Here is a 23,160-nt window from a genome sequence, read left to right as displayed (position 1 = left end):
AGGTGAGGTGATGTTGAGATGATATAAAGGTGAGGTGATGTTGAGATGATATAAAGGTGAGGTGATGTTGAGATGATATAAAGGTGAGGTGATGTTGAGATGATATAAGGTGAGGTGATGTTGAGATGATATAAAGGTGAGGTGATGTTGAGATGATATAAAGGTGAGGTGATGTTGAGATGATATAAAGGTGAGGTGATGTTGAGATGATATAAAGGTGAGGTGATGTTGAGATGATATAAAGGTGAGGTGATGTTGAGATGATATAAAGGTGAGGTGATGTTGAGATGATATAAAGGTGAGGTGATGTTGAGATGATATAAAGGTGAGGTGATGTTGAGATGATAAAGGTGAGGTGATGTTGAGATGATATAAAGGTGAGGTGATGTTGAGATGATATAAAGGTGATGTTGAGATGATATAAAGGTGATGTTGAGATGATATAAAGGTGATGTTGAGATGATATAAAGGTGATGTTGAGATGATATAAAGGTGATGTTGAGATGATATAAAGGTGATGTTGAGATGATATAAAGGTGATATTCAGGTGATATTCTCCGGTGAGAAATTAAGTAAATGTAATATAACTACTTGAGTCTATATTTCAAAAGACCCTTTATTCTCTCCTACTGCTTGACAGTTTTGTACAACCTCTCAGCCTAGATAGGTTTCATACGAATACCTATATGTCCAGGACAGCACGTTTAAACTTGAGATCAGACCTTTTGTGTTGATACTGTTTTGGTCTATCTCAGTTGAAGGTTCTTTTTGCACAACTAGAATGCAATGCCAAATTCAGCACTCAGTAGCACAAGCATAAAATGTGATTTATTCCTCTGAAGTAGAAGCCATTCCAATGCATCTCAATGAACATTTCTGTATGCTCTTAAAACCAGAATATATTTCACCATCCTTCATCCTTCATTATTCTGACCTTGGTTTTACTCAAGTACCAGATATGAACATGTCCAAACCTCAACAGTTTAGAAGTAAATGAACCGCACCACCAGGGCAAATATAAACATTCTCTGTTGAACTACACAGTGTAAGAATATACAGAAACAAAAGGACACTAAACATTAGTATTAGTAATAAAATAATTGCAAAGTCTAAGCTGGATTTGTTACAAGAAAATACTTCTTTTACATGTTAGTTGGCAAGCCGTTTTAGAAACAACAGGATCTGATTATTGTACATTGTCCTGGCTGTAAGGTGCTAACTACAGCTGCTACCCACGCGTATTAGAACAGGCATAAAACAATCTTTAATTAGCTTTCTTTTAATATACATTGTCTTTCAGTTTTTATTAAAAAGTCGTGAGCTAGGACTTAAAAAACATAATACAATGATCTCTCACCAACAGAATAAGCATTTGAATGATATGCATGGACAAGTTTTCTATGATATTTTCTAAGTAGACATTTCTTAATCAATGAGAAATTTTGTCTTATAACCAGGCTTCTTTATTATTCCTCACCTTAAAAAACCCAAACATCTAGTATCAGAAAGATCAGAATGACCTTTTGTCATAACATAAGCAAGCAATGCTAAACTTACATATTTAAATTAAGGACTCAGCTTTGCTATTGCATATATTTCAATTCCTACTATTATCGAGAGAGGTTATAACATCATAGGTGTTAAGTGCTCGGCTCTGCTCAGTTTCAAAGTTTCAGCACGTTACTCAAAATTCCCATGGAACAAGAGCAAATGAGGTGAAGATTATAAAAAGTAGTTAAGACTAAATCAGAGTTGCATTTAAGGCCCAGTACAGTATACAGCAGGATAAAAAAAAAATGAAAAATAAAAACACAAAGGCCAGACTTTTCATCTAAACTCTTAGCTACAAATCACTTAACTTGGACATCATATACTAAATAATACTGCATCAACGATGCATTGTGTTGGGGAGACATGCACTTCTGCAGCATTTGGAAGAAAAAGCATCTCTAAAACTCTACTAAGACCTACCTTATGTGAAGGGTTACAAATCACACTCATACATTTATATTTCCACTGTTAGTAAATTGGAGAAAAAGTCCAGAATATAGCTAAGACTCTTGATCAATTAGGCTTTCTAACAAACAAATTTGGAACAGCAGCACAGAAAAGGAGACAAGCTGTAAAAAGGACTTATACTGGGGACCTCAGGGCATTCAAACACTACAGAGGGTATTGCGAATTTGTGTTGATATGTCTGTTCTCTCTATTAGTGCAAAAAGGCTGATCTTAAAAGAGACAGCATAACACACACAGGGCATTAATATTGACCTTGGAAGGCTGAACTGAAGAAAAAAGTATCTTTTACTCTGTGCAGTCAGTATTCTAGTCTGTGAAAAAAAGTACACTGCTACATGACACATTGCTCATTGTTTACTTTTCGTTAATTGTGATTTTCATTTCAAATCACCCGTAAAATACTGACACTCCCCACAAAAACAAGATATCATAGACTACTTCATGCTCCATCCTGAGAGTCTGTAGTCCCAGTTCTAACTCCTCTGTACAGTGAATTACTATTTTAATCAAATTACAGAAGTTTTACTGAAAACTTTTCAACACCTTTCATGAGAAAATCAAGTGGTCCCAGTTGATTACTACAACCCACTAATCCGCTTAAACCAAAATAATCCTAAACTGAACATACAAATAAATACCCAGCAGTATTAAAAGTATTGTCTGAAAATATAACATACATAATTTTATTTTTGCTTCCCACAGCTTATAATCAGATACATATAAATGGGCAAGTAATTAGAGCTAATCTCTGTTGACAAAGAGACAAATATCTTTTGTATTTTAGCTACATTCAATGGAATATATTTTAAAACAAGCATGCTGCATTTTTTCAGCTATTCAGTGTCTCAGGTATCTAAGCTCCAAATCTACATGTGTATAATTTTACACAAATAATTTAGTTATGCATTTACAATAGGCAGAAATCCAAACCAGTGCAGACAACAGACTTTGGATCAGGTTTCTACTTTGAAAGACCCATTATGTTTATTTAGCTCGTATTTTCAAACTCTTACTTCACGTGTAAATATGCCACTGTATTGCAGATTTATATGCAATTAAATGACTCAAGTCATTTATAAAGTCATAGAAGACTCACCTGAGAAGAGTAACTACAGCATTTACATTATATTGATTGCTTAATTAGAAACTTTCAGTTACTCATTTACTGAAGACACATTTTTCACCTATTTATTTTGTTGTATTTTTTCTTGGATGGGAGTTAAGGGCACAGATTCACATACAAGAGCATAGTTACTATGAATTTACTGTGCAGAAGTCAATATACTGGCATTAATAAAATATAGAAATGGGCAAGTTTTGCAATAATTGGTGAAAGAACAAGTCATTGGGTGCATATTTAAATAAAAATCAAGTATATTCTTATTTTTAGGAATAGACAGCTAGCAGAATCTGCATATATAATGAACTGGGAAACTCAATTTCATACTGATGTTCATATACTAATATTAAAAGAAAAATACATGCACTTGTGTCTCAATTTTACTACCCATTTTTGGTAGAAAGTTGTGATTAGAATATGCACATTTTCTTAATGCTAAGTATAAAACTGGATACACAATCAACTTGCATTACTATGAGTTATTTCCATTATTAGGAAAATAAATAGATTATTCAAATTTTTATTTATTTGGTTTGGAATCCAAGAACAAAGAATATCAATAAGGGGGCTAATCTTTTAATATTAAAAGACTGTTTCATAAAAGGAAAAGAACAATCTTTCTCCAGATCCATGACATGGAAGATGGGAAGCAAACTGTTTCAGTTGTGCCAAAAAGTATTTGGAGTAGACAGGAAAAACTTCCCAGTGCTTTCCTACTAGGAAAGGCATCCTGTATAAGTCCAGGATGTCTCTCAGTGCAAAGTTGTTGGGAGTTTTTTTAAGAAAAGCAGGTTAAACAATTCTGTCAGAAACAACGTAAGACTGTTGATTCTGCTTTAGGGCAAGAATGCAGAATACGTGATATCTTAATGTCTCTAGAAGACCTTCATTTTTATGGCTGAAAAATATCCCCTGTAACCACTTAATTTGAGTGAAACAGACCTGCAAAGACATTATATTATACCTGTAGCCCTGCTTAACGTTATCTGACAGTGTAAAAATATTGCACTTCAGACCGGTTCATTTTGTTCCCAAAATGAAATTAAAGCTGATGAATTTTTTCCTCTGGAACACAAATTTCAGAATATGGTATGCCAAATGTGTGTAAGGTTATCTGCAGACATTGCATTTTTGTTCCAGAGGCAAAGGTCTGAAGTGTACTACAGAATATCAGACCTTCAAAAAAATGAGAAATTATCACCAGTTCTACTGTCTAACCAGCATCTGCTTTCATATAAAAAAATAAAGTGTTTGCATTAAATTTTATTGCACCATCAACTTTTTAAAATATCCCCCATTCAAGTCAAATACTAAATTATTTTTATCAAATAAAATATAAGTTTTTCTTTAAAGTATCAAGTAGCTACAGTATATGTACTATACAGAAAAAGAACAGTCTAATGGAATGACACACATCAAAGCAGAGATGACAGAATACAATCATCAGTTGTTTCTTTTCCATGATTAAAAAAAGATTGCAAAAAGATTGCGTAGGCTATGCATTAAAAGCTTCCCTCCTCATTCAAGGTGTTGAAGCAGGTGACACTTTCAAGCTGTCAAGTGCTGCATGAATTCTGAAGTGCAACCTGGACTCCATAGAGTATTCTTTGTAGTTGTTCCTGCAAACAATAAAGTTATGTTAAGAAAAATGGTTTTGGCCTGGATTGTTTCTACTCCATACATGCACTGAAGCACCAAAGGTAACAGCCTTCATTCCTTCAACAGGAAAGGGAGGTTGATACACAGAGGAGTTATGGGACATTTAAAGCCACATCCACAAACTGAGCAGAAAGTTACACAGTACTAACAATTAAATGTCCTGATAAACTGAGTCCATGTCTTACTACTTCTTTCACTTACATTGATTCTTACAGCAGCCCTCCCAATTACTTATTTGCTGTGGAAAGACAATCTAGAAGTCTACAATAAAGAAAGGCTAGTAGCCAACAGTGTGTGTTCAGCTTCGAAACACAATTCAGGCAGAACAATAAAACACAGGGAAATCGCATTATGCAAACCAAACAAACAAAAAGAAAAAAACTACTATGTTTCTAAAAAAGGGTTTAGGAGATTGTTTTTAACTCACACTTACCACACCACTGCACAACTGGTACACTTTTCTGTACACACAAGGGGCAAATTCTACCCCATACTACAATCTACAGATACTGCTGTACAGTGAATTTAGCTCCCTACTGCTCCTCTGTGACAGGAGGTAAAAGCAAAAAGGAAGGTGGTCAGAAGCGTACTGGCTTTCAACCTACTCCCACTAACACCTTTAGCACAGCAGATGTAAGCCCCACAGCTGCTCTCTGGGACACAGGTGGTATAGATCCTTACTCTGGACTCTCCTGCTCCATTCCATGCATGCAGTGGAGCCTCAGCATCTCTGAAGCCTAAATGAAAAGGAGACATTTTCCCTTTATACTGCATCTTGTGTGATACTGTCTACTCCACTGGGTCTGAAGGACAGTTTCCTGAAACTGTAAAATTCAACTATATCAGACAACTCAAGTGACAAACACAGACTTGTAACTACTTGTATTTTGCAAAGGGGCTGGCAGAAAGAAAAGGCACATGCCTTCACTGCTAAAGTTACCCAGTTATTCTTCATCTACAGGCTGATACAAATAAAAATTTCCACTTACTTTGCAGCTTCTATGTATCTTACTGCTTTTTCTCTCTCATCCTGTTGTTTGTACAGAAGACCCAACTCATACAAGGTGAATGGCACCAAATAACTATCATATTTTATTTGCTTCTCACTAGAAAACCAGAAAAATACAGAAATGATTAACTGCAGCCTTTCCTCAAGCAACCACTCAATTTTAAAATGCAATCACTGCCTGTAAAAGCACATGGCCAGAGAAAACACTCTGGAACCTTCCCTACTGGTTAACTCTGTGCACATTAATTACACCTGTAAAGAGCGGATATAAAATACTGCCAACATGACCTTTTAGGAGCAAAAATCTATTCTTTCCTACTTTCCTTTTGTATTGTGGTATGTTACCCAAGCCACCACGAACACAATTCCAAGACTGGGACCCTATTGTGTGACTTACAGTTAAAAAACAAACAAACAAACAAAAAAAAAACACAACACCAAAAAAGATAACTTGAGATAAAACCAACATTCATTAGGTTAGGCAGTATAATACAAATACTATTTCCCACACACCTAGCTTGCCTGAACAAATCAGCAGAGAATTAAGAAAATTCAATGTTTCCTCAACACAAGAAATTCTCAGAATCACTGTGGCTGGAACACGCCCCTCTGGAGATCTTCTAGTCCAGTCCTCTGCTCAAAGCATGGTCAATGGCAGCAACCTGTCCAGGACTGTGTCCACCTAGGTCTCAAATATCTCCAACAATGGAGACTCTACAGTCTCTCTGGGTAACTCGTGCCAGTGTTTGACCAACTTGACAATAAAAAAAAAATCCTTATGTTTGTGCCGTATTTCCTGCATTTGTTTGTGCCATTACCTCTCATTTTGTCACTTGTTTTTTTTAAAAAAAAAAAACCCACAACAAAATCCCTTCATTCAGGCAACCCTTTCAGGTCTTCTCTTGTCCAGGCTTCACACTCCCTGCTTTCTCAGCTTCTTATATGACAAATGCATCAATCCTTTAACCATCTTTGTGGTCCTGTTAGACCCACGTCTCTCATACCAGTGAGTCCAAGACTGGATGCAGTACTCCAGATGGTGCCTCACCGGTGTTGAGGGGGTGGAAGGATCGCCATTCTTGACTTGCTGCTGATGCTGCTCTTAATGCAATTCAGGATGCTGTTGGCTGCCTTTGTTGCAAAGGCACATTGCTCCTTCACAGTCAACTTGGGGTTGACTGTGATGCCCAGGATACCCAGGGCATATTCTGACAAGCTGCTCTCCAGCCAGTCAGCCCTGAGCCTGTACTGGTGCATGGGTTAATTCCTTCCCAGGGGTACAGACTGGCACTTCCCTTTGTGGAACTTCTGAGGTTGCTGTCAGCCCGTTGCTGCAGCCCGTCTAGGTTGCTCTGAATGGCAGCACACCCATCTGGTTTATCACACACTTCTCCCACTTTGTATCATCTGCACATTTGCTGAGGTTGCATTCTGTACCATAATCTTAATGAAGACGTTACAAACTACCGGCCCCAGTATCAAACTCAGCTGGTGACTGACCTCCAGCTGACTTCATGCCACTGATCACAGCCTTGTGAACCCAGCAGTTCAGCCAGTTTTCAACCCACCTCACCACCCATTTACCTATTTGAGACTTCATCAGTTTGCCTGTGATGATATCGTGAGAGACAGTGTCAAAAACCTTTCTAAACTCAAGATGAAGAACATCCACTGCTGTCCCCTCATCTACTGAGCCAGTCATCTCATTGTAGAAGAATATAAGGATGGTTAAGCATGATGTCCCCTTCATAAATCCCTGCTGACTACTCCTGATGATGTTCATGATTTTGGAAATGGTTTCCAGAATTATTTACTCCACCTTCCCAGGGACTGATGAGAAGCTGACATGCTTACAGTCTCACAGAACTTCCTTCTTGTCCTTATTGAAGACAGAGGTGACATTTGTTTTATCTGGTCCTCAGAAACTTCCCTAATTGCTATGACCCTTCAAAGATAATGGAGTGTCACAATGACATTGGCCAGCTTCCTCAGCACTCATGGATATATGACAATTTCATTTGGTATGTCCAGTTGCCATGGATGTATGTATGTCTAGTTCGTCCACATTTTTCCTAACCTGACCCTCCTCCACAAGATTAATTCTTTCTTGTTCTAAACTTTACCATAGGTTTCCTGGATCTGAACTCTTGAAAGCTGATTTTGCCACTACAGAATGGGGTAAAGAAGGCATCACACATCTTGGCCTTTCCTGTGTCTTTTAGTCACCTCTTTGATTCTTATCCAGATAGAGTAACATCAACCAATATTGCAGAAAACATTGTGGAAAAGTTCACAACAAACACTGGAAAAGCTCTCAACATTTTGACAGAAACACTTCTAAAGAGGAAGTTCATCCACCAAGGCAAGCCTTGATGCACAGAAAGTGTGTTGTAATGCAGGCAGAGTGCTTATGTCTTAATGCACTGCTGCAGCCCAAGAAACAAAGAGAGTAAAGCTGACCAGAATGTACATATTTAATTTACCAGAAAACCTCTCCTCCTCCCCATGCAAAACATCCACTTTATGAAGAAGTGTTGTCTGAAAATTTTTGAGATGTCTCATCTCTAAAAGCCTGCACTGTGTCAACTACCTTTGGAGCAAGATTTTCAGAAACATTTCTTTGACTTGTAAGCAATCAAACCCCACTGCCCTGTAACTTGCAAAGTGCTTGACTAAACTCACTTGAAATCTTAGAAACTGCAAGAGAAGGGAAGATGGCAAGAAAATAATAGTAAGCAATAGAATTACATGTTACAAATTCTCCTTAAATACTTTTTTTTCTGAATTACTTATTAGAAAAATTGCACATGTAAAAACTGCTTTTGCAGCCTAATTACTCTAAAAATTCTAAAAAGTTTACAGCTACAATCAGTACATAGCTCAATGTTATATAAAAAAGTTATTACAGAAGATATGGATTTGACACCTGAAGTATTTGATAAATCTGTAACACAGGAAACTCAAGTTTTCATTTGAAACAAGTAACAGCAGCGAGCAGCAACAAAACCAACTTCTCACCTACACAGAGAAACATTAACTACTGAAGTACTAAAATCCTAAAAAAAACCCCAAGAAATCCATGTGAATTATCTTTACTTGTATTTATAGTTCTGCAAATACAACAATACTAATTCCAAATGTATTTAGATAAATGTGTTACCCATCAGTTTGATGTATTTAGTCTAAATCAGACTTATATGAAGATATATAGTGTTAAATTGCTGTAGAAAAATCTTAGCAGAGTTCTGTGGTTGTGCAACTACTTTCAGAGGTATTTTAATTTTAGCTCCTTAACAGGATGTTGAAGTTTTATTATTCAAAATTTAACACGATGGCTTCTACAAAAGTATCAGAAATTTTAGCCGAAATGACAAAACAGAGGTTAAAAGTCTATTTATGTCGTTTTACCTTTGAATTACTTTACTGAAACACAGTTCAGCTTGCATGAGTCTTCCCAAGTGTTTCAGGCAGAGGCCCTTCAGTAACTGCAACATGCACACATCATCCATATAATATTCATTGCAATCTAAAAGTAAGAGCAAGATAAATCAAACAATTTGAAGATATCTCATGAAGAGGAAAAATAGATTTTCAGTAGGGAATATATATGCAGACTCAGAACCTTGCTTCTCAGATTTTATACCTCAAAAAACACATAACCTTCAAGCACAATTTTAAATACTGTCTACTAATGAAGCTGTGTGCATAACATCTGTATCTTTTGTTTTAAAGATACAGGCTAAGACATCTAAATATCCAGATATTCCCCAGTCCTCTGTATCTGGAAGTCAGCACAAAGCATGCATAAACTGAAAACAGGTAAAGATTTCTGTACTTGTAGCATCCAAAACAGGAAGCAAAACCTACAATGAGACCAAAACCTCCACACTACATTGTCTTAATAGCCTCCCTTGTTGCAGAGCACTGGCAGACATCCAGTAGCAGCAGCAGCAATGTGAAAAGCACAAGAACACACTAGAACTCTGTCCTGCAGAACTTTTCAGACGCATTATTCAGCAGTAAATGCAAGAAACCGTGTTTATTAGTATTCCCATCATCTCTTAACGATGAAGAAGCTTCATTAGTAGTGTATAATATTTGGAAAATTCAAGAAAGTTTTATGTTAGATAGGACTAAAAATGTCAGAGGAAATAGCTTTTGTGAAGCAATTCAGAAACAGAACCTTAACATGCGTGGTCCTGTTTTATTGCCTTGGTTTAAAGCATTTGCTGGGTGCAGGGAAGGAAAAGAAAGGAAAGAAAACACATATGGACAGACAGATGGTGGCACATACATTAACAATTCAAGAAGCAAAACACACTCCCTTCAGATCATGTTGTTTACAATTAATTACCAGCTCTCTAAGGTCACATTAATTTTTTACTTAATAGTCTGCCAAAAAAATCCTACATAAACAGTTCTGAAACGTGCAAGGCTAAAGCATCTTAGGAATCAGTGAAGTGCTTTGCCAGTACATTCAGGCTTATTTCTGTCTGGGTTTAAACCCAGACAGTATCGACAGTTAATAACTGACAAGACTGCGCTTTTAGTGACAGGTAGAAGCACAGTGGGTGAGTATTTTGCATTTCCTCCAGCCTGTTTTGCTAGGCTAAGGTGTTGGTTTCACGTGACTCCTAAAGGACTCATTCATTGAAATTACTGGGGGTGAGCACTGATGTCAGTAAAAGCTTGCCAGCCTTTAACAACTAGTATCTCCCTGGTATTTCCCTCAGGAAGAAAAGCTATTATGCCAAAACACTGACAGTAAAAGACAGTAATTGCTCAGCCCAATTTAATACAGACAACCTTGCAATAAATGTGGGAGAACCACCTTCCTGCAGTTCTCTATACCAGAGGAAATATCATTATCAGGATTATAAAACACAAAAGAAATTAATTTTTCTTGAAATAAATTCCTTTTTTGCATCTTTGAGATGACAACTGTGGAAAAATAAGACTTCCGGAAATGCTGAGGAAAACAAAATAATTTCTAATATCTTCCATCTGTTTGCTCTACCATCTCTATTTTCAGCTCTGTCTTGACAGATTCCTTGCTGTGCCTGTTCACTTGAAGCGAATGAAGTATCAACAGCTCTCTAAGTAGTTTCAATCCCTAAATGACCTTTGTATATAATTAACACTTTTTTACATCACCTTAGCAGTTCTTTAAAGCTACCTAGTGCTGACAGCTGTCTCAAAATAATATTTTATCTTTGCCACACTCTGCTAATAGCCTTAATCACTTTCTTTGGGTCTCAGTTCAGCACCAATTCTGGTAATCAGAGCCTTTATCTTGTCTGAGTCCCTATCTTTAAAAGCACATCAGGCTCACAGATACAAAGTCCAGAACAAAACTATATTTGACTACAGTTATTACTAAACAAGATACAGAAAGCATAAAACCCAAATATGCTTCCAGATTACATCTTACTTGTAAACTCCATATTTCCATAAGAAAAACATACTGGGGTTATTTCTGTTCCTTTTATTTTGGCACATTGTACATCTCTGCTTAGGAATTTAACAGGAAATACAATTCACTGTTACAACTGATCTGTGCTTACAGTCCGAGCCTCTGCATGATACAGCACTGGGCTCCCAAAAACTTACGACAGAACCCTCTGCACAGAAATCATGGGAACATTATTTGCAGGTGTCTTGCATATTCATACTTTTTGGTTTTAATACAACAACAAAAAGAGGGAAAACGCTTCAGATTTAGAAGGCATACTATCGATTCTGCAGAAAAGTGAGTAACAGCATAAAAAAATTAAGGGGCCCAATTTAGTCTTGGCCTTGCAAGTTACTCATTTAGTTTGCTATACTATCCAGGTTTTACCACTATGCATTTCTTGTATGTCCTTGCATAACTTCTGATGCATCACCTCAGTTTATATGTAAATCATAATTAGGCATATTTTTACATTCCATAATTAATGTTTTAATACGTGACAAAACAAACCTTGCTAAATTAAGTGTGATTCAAATCTGGGTTCAAGAGAAATTATTTTTAGTGAATTACCATTAAAAAAAGTCTCATGTGCAAAAAAGATAGTATTTATTCATTCTGGAAGAATTCAGAAATATACCAAGAAGCTCACATGATACATAACAGCACCCACCTGATAAAGCCAGGTACTTCTGCACTAAACCTGTTGTAATAACGGAACCTAAGTTCATTTAAGTTATGGACTGATTCTCTAAACATTATCCTGAACATCTATGCTTCAAATACAGCAAGATCTAAAACCATGGTCAAATTTAATTTGTTAAACATGGTGTATTTTGCAGCTAGCGAACATGTTTTAATTTGCCAGAAAGTAAAGACCAGACTCATGCATAGTAATTTTTTGTTTCCTTTATACTTAGTCATACTCTGCTCAGTATGTGTCCTCTGTATTAAAGTGTGGTATAAATTGGTTTAGAAAAAAGTACTTTTCAGACATTTAAAAAATTAGCATATTATGCTCCAAGAATGCTCTGAGACTGCAAAGTCACAGTAAGAATCAGTAAAGTTCTGTAATTCATAACCTCACATCCTCGAGTTTTCTGTATTCTGCAGCACCAATCAAGCCAGATAAAGAACATACTGAAGAACGACTGCTAACTTTCACGTGGCTCCAAAATCTCCATGCTCAGATTTAACAGCACACTGTCCAAGTGTGTCCAACTCTTACCTCACAGAACACTAGCAGACAGAAGCAAAGAAAAAATGTCAGTATTTCTTACCAGCTTGTTAATTTCATTGTAACTGATCACTTACTAGTTTCATTTTGTAGAGCAGCTTCTTCTTTTTCAATTGTTACCAGTAAGTTTTCAGTGAGGTCTGCTCTTTTGCCCACAACTGCAAAGCCATTCCAGACATACATCATTTCCTGACAAAAACACCCAAAACAAGACAGTCACAGAATTTCATAAATATTTAACTAAAGAGTGTCCTTTGGAAGGCTGTTATGGAATATTTTGAGTACATAAAAATGCTGCCTACAAAAACTTGTTTTAAACAATATGACAGGTTTCAAAGCCACAACACTCACTGTTGAGAAGACCATGAATGAGAGTATTCGTATGACTCCAAATCACCACCCACAATGAGCACAAGTAATTCTGTCAGTTACATGCAACTTTACAAAAAGACAGTGACATTTGCCTTAATAATCATTTAATCAAAGTTGCACGACAGTATCTACGCACAGGGGAGGCAAAATGGCATTGAATGTGTGTGGGCAAAGTTAACCTGGGTTTACTTTGTAAAGGTGTTTTGACACCTTTTCAACGGATTCAGTCATGGATTTTCATAAATCTTTAAAAACCAAAACTGAGCAGGTTTTATCTTGTGATTAGTTTACCAGCACCCACGTAACACATCTGCAAAAATGGGTATTTTAGGTTCAGCTTGAGGCCTCTGCCATATAAGCTATAGCAGCAGATGAAAGTAGCTACTTTCTACAGTATAACAGATAAATTTGTGTGTGTATCTGTGGGCACACGCATGTAGATACAGTGTATATATATATATGTGTGCACCCAAACACACACTTGTGCATGTGTTTGTATATTGATGCTATAATCTACAGGCAGTTACCTTCCATATGGAGCAACGCTGGAAGCAGATAAAACTTTCTAGATAACAATGTGGTTCCAGAATACACATCCAACATACACTTCCAATATAATTCCCGCAAAATTTAATTAAAAAAAAAATCCTTCCCAGATGCTTCAGTACAATAGTAAGCAATATGCTTGTTTCAATGCATTAAGTATCACATTGTAACACATGAAAAGTATGAGAATACACAGAGAGAATTCATGCTAACCAGTACAAAACTTTGCCAATATCTTTAGTCATCACAAACACAAAGAGTATAATTTGTTCTACTGTACTTTAATTGTTATCACACCTCAAATGTGAAGCCTGATGTCATTCTGAAGCTGATACAAGCAGAAATATTCCAACAATGTCTTGTATTTGTGATGTAACTATGTGGGCTTTCAGAGGGAGAAATGGTTCTGTCAAAGTCTGAAGTAGTGTTCTTGACACTTATCAACTACATTATGCTATTTCATTCATATATCATTTCAACTCTGTAGTCCTGTCTAATTTATGCTTACTGCAGTAATACCATACACTATGTTTATTCTTGCTTAACCATGATGGACAAATTCTTAAATTATGCTGGGATTTGGCAGCAAGATACATACTCACAACTGAATAGTACTGTGTCTTTAACATGTAATTGAATACACAATAAATTCTAAAACTGATGGATTAGTTTTCTTTGGACTCCTCTTTCTATATCAGTGAGCTTTAACATAATAAATTCATTCTCAAATGATGGTTTTTGTCTTCCAAAAGTTGTTGCTAAATTATCCATGTACAAATATTTTAGTATACACATATGCAAAGTATCATTGCTGTGCACACATAAACAGACTGTGCACTACTAATGCCTCTGCAGTTAAAAGCATGGGAAACTACAATAGCATTAGTCAAGTATCATTAACTTCTGCACATTCTATTCAGACTCAATATAAGAAAAAAAAAAACAACACAACCCACCCCACACCCACAAGTCTTCATTTTCACTAGAGGAACAGAAAGTGGTGAAGTACTCCTTAACTTCCTATTGAGTTTAGAAGACAAGGACTGAAGTCCCGATGAACTAAGTAACATGTACACATAGACTAGAAACCCATGCAGGTTTCTAGCTGAAAGCTGACTTCCAGCCTCAACATCAATCATTCTCTGTATGTTTCAGCTTTCACATCAAAAATCTGGCTCTGGTTTTGGTAGTTGGTAGCGTGATCCAGCCCCAAGCACACTTCACAAAAATTCCATTGCATGAATGCAATAATTCTTTAAACAAATTATTTTAAAAATGCAGACACATACTACCTGATAATATTATTCTTTCCCTGTATAATGACCTATACTTATTTCTTTTTTGTTTGAAAATGATGAAAAGAAAGCAAGCATAAATACCAAGGCAGGTAATATCAGCTTCACTGGTTGAGGACTTGCATAGCGTCGAGCTTTCCTTACTGCAAACTTCTCAGTCGGGATAGATTTTCCTGCAATTCTCTGTTTTAGACCATCCACTTGTCTACAAGGAAGGAAAATGGAAAACAGTAGTTGCTTTATGTAACTTCTATTTCATCTTACTTCAGTTAGTAAAATTTGCCTTTCACCTCTGAAGTATAACATCTTAAATGGTTTCACACCACTTAGACTGCAGTTGTAGGATGTAAGTTTGCTGAGAAAAGCAGCACTTTAAAGATTTTAATGCTAAAAAGCAAAGAGAAAAACTGAAAAGTTGATTGTTGCAAGTAGACAGTTTGTCACACAAGACAATGATACTCATGTCAAAAAAATTTATATGGGGGAAAGACTGCGTATCTCGTTGCTTTATAAATATTTACCTGAATAAAGATACAATGTCCTCACCAGTCCTTTGCAAATCATCCTCTGGAAGCATACACAGAATTGCTGCCTTCTGGAATACATATATTGCCTATTTCGAAAAGAAATGGCAACATATTACCACATCTAATTTGCTGTGTTCAGTCAATACACTAAGGACTCAAATCTCTCATACCACTTGCTGCAGTGACGTGTTTCCAGTAATTCTCAGGCAGGTGGAAATATGTAAGTCTAGCATTCTCTCTGTCACATAATTTATGCTCTAATTATTTATTATTCTTATAATTTATTAATATTCTAAAAAAGCTAGTCAGAATGCTGAAGGTGTCTCCCACAAAGAACAGGACAAATTATGATGCAAATCACTGAAAGAGATGAGGCTAAATGACATAACTATTCCAAAAACTTGTTACTGTTACTATATGATCTGTTAAGTGTAGAGACATGCCCAAAAAACCAGAAGAAAATATCTGAGTACTGATTCAAAGAAAGTTCAATAACTGGACTTTGCAGAGAAAAAGAAACATCCACAATTCTATTCAAAACATTTGCACTTCACGTTGAACATACTGTTCTCTTCCCCTTTTGTCAAGAACTGGCTATATCCCCTTTTCCACCAAGCATAATAAAACAGTAATGTAGAAAGGAACAAACAACAGACAAAACAATGTATCACAAATTATTTGCACATTGTCATTGGCTCATGCTTTGAGAAACATTTTTACAAGGAAAAGGTAGAGACCCCAACATTTCTCATGAGTCCTGCCTCCAGCAGCCTTTTCATTTCATGTCACAAAGCATCTGCTGAGTAGGCATGCTCTCATCTGTTTATACTTAATGAACACACACAGTTTTTTCAGCCAAGTTTTATTAGTGAGTGTTAGAACTTGACTAGAGATGCAAGTTAACAGTTTTGCTCTCCCTCTTTCTCACAACTGTGAGAAGTACCTCTGTTTTCAGAAGGGCTGAAGCGTTGGTTCTGGTGCTTCAGAATGTGACATAAAAACTCCTCCTTAACCACCCAGTTAAACCTACCATTTTGGTGCCTTTGTGTCTTTGCTTATTGGTTTCAGAAGAAAAGAAACATTACGCTTACTGTGTGAATTAACATAAATTCAACTGCAGAGAGGCTACTGGTATATCATAACAATGTCCACCTGCCCATTTACCTTTGACCACCTGCTCTCTTTGCTGAGAAGATCTGCATACCGATATGCTTGAAGCCAGTTCTGCTGAAAGGTGTAGCACCACATCAGTTCCCAGTAACAGAGATGATGGATCTGCTTCCACTCTTGCTGGGCTGCTATGCATTCTTGGAACCTCAGCTGCGCCTACAATGTAGTGAAGTAAGAAGGATGAAAATTACAACTCCACGTGAGAGCCATGTCTAATTACAGAGCAAATTCTTACCTAACACCCAAGTGGAAAACACCTGACTAGTAAAATGAGATAAATTGCCCTTTCAGTCTCACTTCGAGAGCTGGAATCAGTATTGACACTGAACACAAACAGGGATAAGAGCATAACTATCAATCCAACTAAAATAAATTACTTAGATGAATTGGGCATTTTTCCCAAGTTGAACACTGAACAAATAAAAACAAAAAAATCACTTACCTTTTCAAAATTTCCTTTCAGTATATCTATTCTGGCAGCATAAAATAGAATAATGGAACCCTTGAAAGGAGATGAGAAAAATACCCAGTTACTATTTTAAGCTCAGGGAAGTACACTGCTGTTACAAAACTCATTGAAAATACATACATTTGGAAATTTCTGGAGGTAGGGTTCAAGGAGACTGTCTGCTTCCTGAAGGTTGGCTTCCCCTGTACCTAGAAAACATAACAAACCAACCTCAATGTACTTAAAACACATGAGTTTCCTAGATTAAGATTTTGGTTTCCAAATCATATTATTGGATGAATAGATTAACAGAAGACTGACTGCTTTTACACAAAAGCAGAATTATTTCATCATGTTGTGTTTCTATAAAAATGAATTGTCCTGAAAGTATTAAGTGCCTTTTTTTTTTTTTTTTTTTTTTTAGGATAGTAAATGTCTAAGTAGAAACAGAACAGAATACATGAATAATCTTTAAACTGTTCCATTATATATTCTAATTATATTTTTAGGTGCCTTTAATTGCTTTAGCAAGTTAAGAAAACATTCCTCAGCTGCCTCCTTTCCTAATTTTGAGCTCAGTAATGAAGTACAGGTAATACTAAAAGAAATCGAAGTTCTCCTTAATTTCCTGATGAGCCTGAGGGACAAGGGCTAAAATACTTCCAAACTAAAGAATGTGAAAATATATGTCAAAGATACATATGGATTAAAGGTGATTTTTACCCTCATGTGGCAAAAGCAATTAATTATCTACATGTTTGACATTCCAAGTAAATTGTTTGGGAGTACAGACTTCTTTCTGGAGGCAACTTTTCACAACATCTGACATTAGTTTATGGATAAGGACTTATCTGAATTTGGAAGTGTTTTGTGATATTTTGCTGTTGCATGTTGACACAGCCCTGCAAATGGAACGAGATGTTGATACAACAGTATCTACCCTCACTATTTCTGCAGACAGCTTTGTCAGAGATATTAGTTTCATATCATAAGCATACAGTAATCTCCTATTACAAAGCTAATTGGCCACAGTTTTGACACTGAGTTCAAAAAAATCCAAATATTTATCAATGCATAGCATGACCGAACAGCTCACAGCGGGTCTCACCAAGGATTAAGGAGACGTAAGTATGATAAACCAACAGGGTGAAAGTACACAGAATGGCCCTCAAACTGCTGCCAGATGCGCCTTCCCGTAGTTGGCAGAGGCCCAGCTCCTAAGAAGCATCACAAAGACATGCAGAATTAACTATGAGTATACAGAGTTACCATTAATAGTTTCTGGCTCCCCCAAATTCAGTTTTCCTTTCAGATATAAGTATTTTGTAAAACAGCACTTTTATCTCAGATCCAACACAGCCTTCTACCAAAACAGTTCTGCCACAGCTGATAGCACTCGGCAAAGAGAAGATTAAGCTACATAAAATTACCCATGCATTTCAGTTCTCTGGTAAAACAGGAACACCGCACTGACCATGCAGACACACAGATCTACATCCCCTCCCTATGATTTTCTGGCTATGAGCCTTTTAGAATAATGTCTTTAAATCTAGGTTCAGTGAGAACCTCTCTCAGCTGTTCCAGTGCTACCTGTCAGCAAGACTTCCTTCATGGAAACACCTGGTTATCCTTAATTCTCTTCCATCAAGTCAGCCACTGTTTTGAGGTTCTGATCAAAGTATTAGACATACCAACACACCAACTTCTAGATACTGGTTCCAGAAACTACAATGGAATCTGTGTGTGCTGAAAAAAGGAATCCAGATTCAAGGAAACTTACTCAGCTCAACATATCAAACTTCTTCCCACCCTTTCCAGTTTATGCCCCTTGCATGACAGCTTTGACAAGCTGTTGTTGACGTGCTGAGATGAGCTCAGATCCTCCCTGCTCAAGAGCAGTGGCTCTACAGAAACATAACAGATTTTAACAGTTTTGCCTCAAAACAAGCATTAACTTAACAGAAGTTTTACCGCACAGCAATTTGATGAGTTACAGGAGAATTCAAGCACCATAAAAAAATGTGGTGATACTCTAAAGTTCTTTGTTCTTTCCTTTCAGCTTTTATTGCCTTTTCAGTCAAGGCAAAGAAGTGCACTATGGAAAAGCTTCAGCCTGAACCAGGTCTTTCACAGGAAGAAAGAGAATGAACAGGTCCCTACTGAAATCTAATTTTAAATTAGCAGAACCGTATTTGTGGACAAACAGCGATAAAACCATATGATGACATGTAACTAATAACTTGAACTTCAGTTACATATAATTCTGTGGATTGCTTTGGTTGGGTTGTTGGGTTTTTTGTATTATTTTTCTTATCTATTTTGGGTACCAGAAAGAGTTTTAAAGGGCTGTAAGATACTTAAAAAACAAGGCTAGGTTTATAAAAACAAGGCTATGATTATAAATACTTTTTCATGGATGAGAAAATATGCGCTCAGATTCCACAGTGACACATGCTATTCAGAAATTCCTACTCCCAAAGAAATGGGCTGCAATTGTGGGCAGAAAAGTGTAAAACTGTGAGACTCCCCTTGGTTACTGGTATGAAGAACATTAATTTCTGACTGTACAGGCTAGGAAAGAAAGCTGATATCCTCTCCTTTCCTCTCCTTAAGGATCAGTGAAAGGAAAGGAAATCACAATTTGAAACCCCCCCTCTGAAGCAGACTGGTCATTTCCCATGGTTATTGAAGATCAGAACATCACCATACATGCTTTTATGCCTGCATCATATACCCCACTTCTCATCTTTTAATAGAACTAAAAAACCAATTAAAAATATAGATCATTATACTTTTAGTGTGAAATATAGAGACTGAATGGTTTTAAAGTCATATCTGAGAAAAGACTACTTTGAAAAAACAAGCATCAGATCCAATACCCTATTGCCAGAAAATCCAATAAATTCTAAAAGTCGGAGGATCCTTCCAGGTAAAAGTGACAGCATCTGAAATACATTTCAAGCAAGAGTAAGATAAATATTTATATACATTTTTAAAAAAGGTAAAACTACCATAAACTAAAACCAAAAATGCCAGCTACTATATCAAATGCCATTAAACATTAATGAAAGAGTAAAACACAAAAGAACTTGAAAATAGATATGCATGATCAACAATATACAATCAGCCTACACCTTCAGGGAAACCCAGACTTTTGATCATCCAGCATGGAAACAGCAAGACAGTCCAGCTGTGCTTCTTCAGATTGTGACAGATTCTTCTGTATTCATCTGATCAGAGTTGTTAGAAAATTGTAGGTAAATTGCAATTAAAGTATTATCTATTTTAGTAGTACTCAATCTACAGTTGTCATATTCCTTTACTCCCAACCAAATGGCAATAGTATCACAAAAATTCTACTTGTTCGTACTGTGGGAGCACTGAATTAGCAGATCAGCAAGAATACTTGTTCTAGAAATACTAACTTACTGTTCCTATACTTTAGCCCTCTATGACATCCACTTGCTGTTCCCTTTGTAACTGCATTCTCTACATCCTACACAGCAGAAAACTTCTGAAGGTCACAACCACCTTTCCAACAAGCATTACAAGAAGGTAATTGACCCTAATACATCCTGCCCAGCAAAGACTTTTTCTGTTAAGCTTCCTACTGAGGAGACTTCATGAAGAACAGGAAAGGTGAGAGCACTTATGAACACAGACATCTACCAGTTGTCTGGGTTTTAAAGACAGACAGGTGCAGACCGAGTTCTTCTGACCATACTTGGAACTGGCCAGCTCTAGTCTGGAATGATTGTAATTAATATACCAGCAAAAAACAACTCTCACCATTGCCATGACATTCATTCTCCTCATTCTTCTGAATTTTTAATTATCTATGCCAACCTACAGTATGCCACTGAAGCAAAAGAATGGTATACGTGGGGGTGTGAGGATAAAAGCAGTCAATCCAGGTATCCTGTAACTAACAGCATCAGCATTTTAAATGTTCCTGCTACACACAGGTAGATGTAGCTGCTTTTCCTCTCAAGAAATACATACATAAATTAGTCCAAGAGAATTAAACACAACTATGAATGAGTTAGTAGAAAGATCCTAGAAGCATGCACACAAAAAGCCACTGCTGTTTTCATACTGTATAAAATCTTCAGAGTCTGTATCTCCATTTTGCAAATGTGTAATTTTTAAAGCAGGATTACAGTACTGTATCTGCAAAAAAAATCCTACAGAATTATCCCAAGGGCCTTTCTGTAGTCTTAAAAAGTCATACCAAGTTGAATGCTCCGATTCCAAGTTTTACTCCTCCTTCAAACTGGTAATGAGTTTCATTTTTGCTTTTGTTCCCCTGAGTCATCTGTAGCACTTGATGACATTCTCTTTTGATACAGGAAAAAAAGGAGAGAAGGGAAAACTTAGAAATTATATGAAGTATAATTTTTATGATTGCTATAAAAATATTTATTTTGGAGGCATTCATGCAACTGTACCTGCTTATACCAACACTGAAACTGTTTTCTAATGGCTTACTTGTATATTTGGTAACTCGTCCTAATTTTGAGGCCACCTTTGATAAAGTTGATCATATTTTCATCCTGGAAGAAAAAAGTGTAATTGTACAAAAATGTGCTTTGAGCTGTAACATATAACACATACATAAAAATCTTCCAGCTACATTTACATTTATCTCTAAATTAACAATAATCAAAATATTAAAAATATTTTCCAGTTATCAGACTCATCTCTAAGACTGAACATTACACTTGCTTTAAGTAGTCAAGGAAACATTTCCGTGGTGCATGTTAAAAATTCTAAGAAGGGGGTAAAAAAGAAGTGACGAGTTACTTCTAATGGAATTTCCAATGCATATAAATGAAACAAGAAAGCTGTCCACCAGATGGTGCTGCAGGATCTTTTTAGAAAGTTGTGACATGCCGATATGACACACAAGTGAGCCCAGAACCTGGCAGAAAACAAACCGAAGAATCCCCTGAACAGATGAATTCCCATTGCTGATCAATAGTAACCACATTTACTACCCGACATATATCCTTATTAATCTCTAGGAAAATGAAAGTAAAGCCACAATGTACTAGCCATCAAAAATAAAATGCCAGGAAGGCCTGGCATTCCACTAATAATATTTCCTCACATTTCTGGTGAAAGTACTGTATTAAGTGGTTTATAAAGCTTTGCCAGATTAACATTTTAGGTCCATTTGATCTTAGTATCTTTGTGCCTTGCCTCTTTCTCGTAATTTTTATCTGAAGCATATCTGTTAGAAATGTTTAATGAATGTATTTTACATTTCTAACACACACATACATAAAAGAAGTATGTCTAACACCTCCTGTTTTCAGGAATCAAATTGCAAATCGAATTTGAAAACACTGTAGCATGAAGTCCCTGAACCAGAAGTTAAATGAGAAGCACAAGACTTAAACACCAGATCTTTCTGTGCACTATTACCTCAGCAACGCTAAGGCATGCTCATTTTACACTCATTCATTAGTGTATTGTTCCTGACACCATGTCAAAAGTGCATAGAGAGTGATACTGAATTGGAGATAAGTGTGCATCAGTTGAAGTTTTGTTAGATGAGAAACATACTGTCCTCACGTGAAAAAAACGACTTTCACTTTCAAGCAAGACATTTCCTCATACTTGAAAATCTTTCTAAACAAGTGCTGAACATCATCAGATGTGATGCAAGTCATTCAAACATACCATCTGTGCAAGACTGCAACACACCTTAGGTTTTTGGTTCCTGGGTATCAATAACATCTTTGATTATTCATACAAACAAAGAGAAGGATTTCTGGGTAGCACAGTATTTACTGTATTTTCTATCACTGCCGTGAAATAACATGCATTCACTAGGAAAAAGTTTGGGTTTTAAATACAGTTATCTACTGTAGGAGCAATGTTTTACAAGTACTAACATCTTCCCATTAAACTGCTAGAGATACAAAATAATTTACTTTACCTGTACAAAGGTGAGAGCTGCTTTCTGTAGTAAGCATTCAGCATAGCAGATTTCAGCATGCATTTCCTCTATATAAGAGAGAAAAGTTATTTAGTCAGCAAAGTTAGTGTCAAGTTCTCTTCTTGAGGTCAATGGAACAAATAAAATGCTGCCAAGAAAAGAAAGCAGGATTCTGCTGTTGCTGTTTTGATAACTGCTAAATAATAGCTGTAGCAGAAATCCCAGCAGAATTCTTCTGTTTCACTTCTCCTCAGACAAAAGCTTTGATCTCCAGAGCTGACTTCAGCCTAGGGCAAAAGCTACTTGTCATTCTGGCTGGCTGATCTCCTGTACTTTCCATTGATCCCAAGCAACTACACCTTCCA

At 36.5% G+C, this 23,160-nt stretch overlaps 1 protein-coding gene across 10 annotated transcripts in view; it reads right to left on the bottom strand.

Moving 5' to 3' along the window:
* Positions 1 to 1,237: 1,237 nt before the first annotated feature.
* Positions 1,238 to 23,160, bottom strand: part of TTC39B (tetratricopeptide repeat domain 39B) — a 74,979-nt gene continuing 53,056 nt past the window's right edge. For 9 of the 10 annotated variants that reach the window (XM_037372848.1, XM_037372854.1, XM_037372847.1 and 6 more), the window contains 14 exons: positions 22,796 to 22,863; positions 21,340 to 21,404; positions 21,083 to 21,188; positions 19,731 to 19,796; positions 17,960 to 18,068; positions 16,993 to 17,060; positions 16,846 to 16,905; positions 16,398 to 16,559; positions 15,228 to 15,319; positions 14,791 to 14,911; positions 12,571 to 12,682; positions 9,216 to 9,333; positions 5,788 to 5,904; positions 1,238 to 4,758 (listed from right to left, as the gene is read on the bottom strand). In XM_037372848.1, coding sequence (XP_037228745.1) covers positions 4,662 to 4,758; positions 5,788 to 5,904; positions 9,216 to 9,333; positions 12,571 to 12,682; positions 14,791 to 14,911; positions 15,228 to 15,319; positions 16,398 to 16,559; positions 16,846 to 16,905; positions 16,993 to 17,060; positions 17,960 to 18,068; positions 19,731 to 19,796; positions 21,083 to 21,188; positions 21,340 to 21,404; positions 22,796 to 22,863 — 1,361 coding nt within the window. In that variant the 3' untranslated portion in view covers positions 1,238 to 4,661. The remainder of the gene's footprint in view (positions 4,759 to 5,787; positions 5,905 to 9,215; positions 9,334 to 12,570; positions 12,683 to 14,790; positions 14,912 to 15,227; positions 15,320 to 16,397; positions 16,560 to 16,845; positions 16,906 to 16,992; positions 17,061 to 17,959; positions 18,069 to 19,730; positions 19,797 to 21,082; positions 21,189 to 21,339; positions 21,405 to 22,795; positions 22,864 to 23,160) is intronic. The other variant, XM_037372849.1, reaches the window with a different exon arrangement.

This window comes from Falco rusticolus, chromosome Z (assembly GCF_015220075.1).
Source record: "Falco rusticolus isolate bFalRus1 chromosome Z, bFalRus1.pri, whole genome shotgun sequence".
NCBI lineage: Eukaryota > Metazoa > Chordata > Aves > Falconiformes > Falconidae > Falco > Falco rusticolus.
Note: the sequence above shows the minus strand (reverse complement) of the source record. Positions and strands in the feature narration are given on the sequence as shown.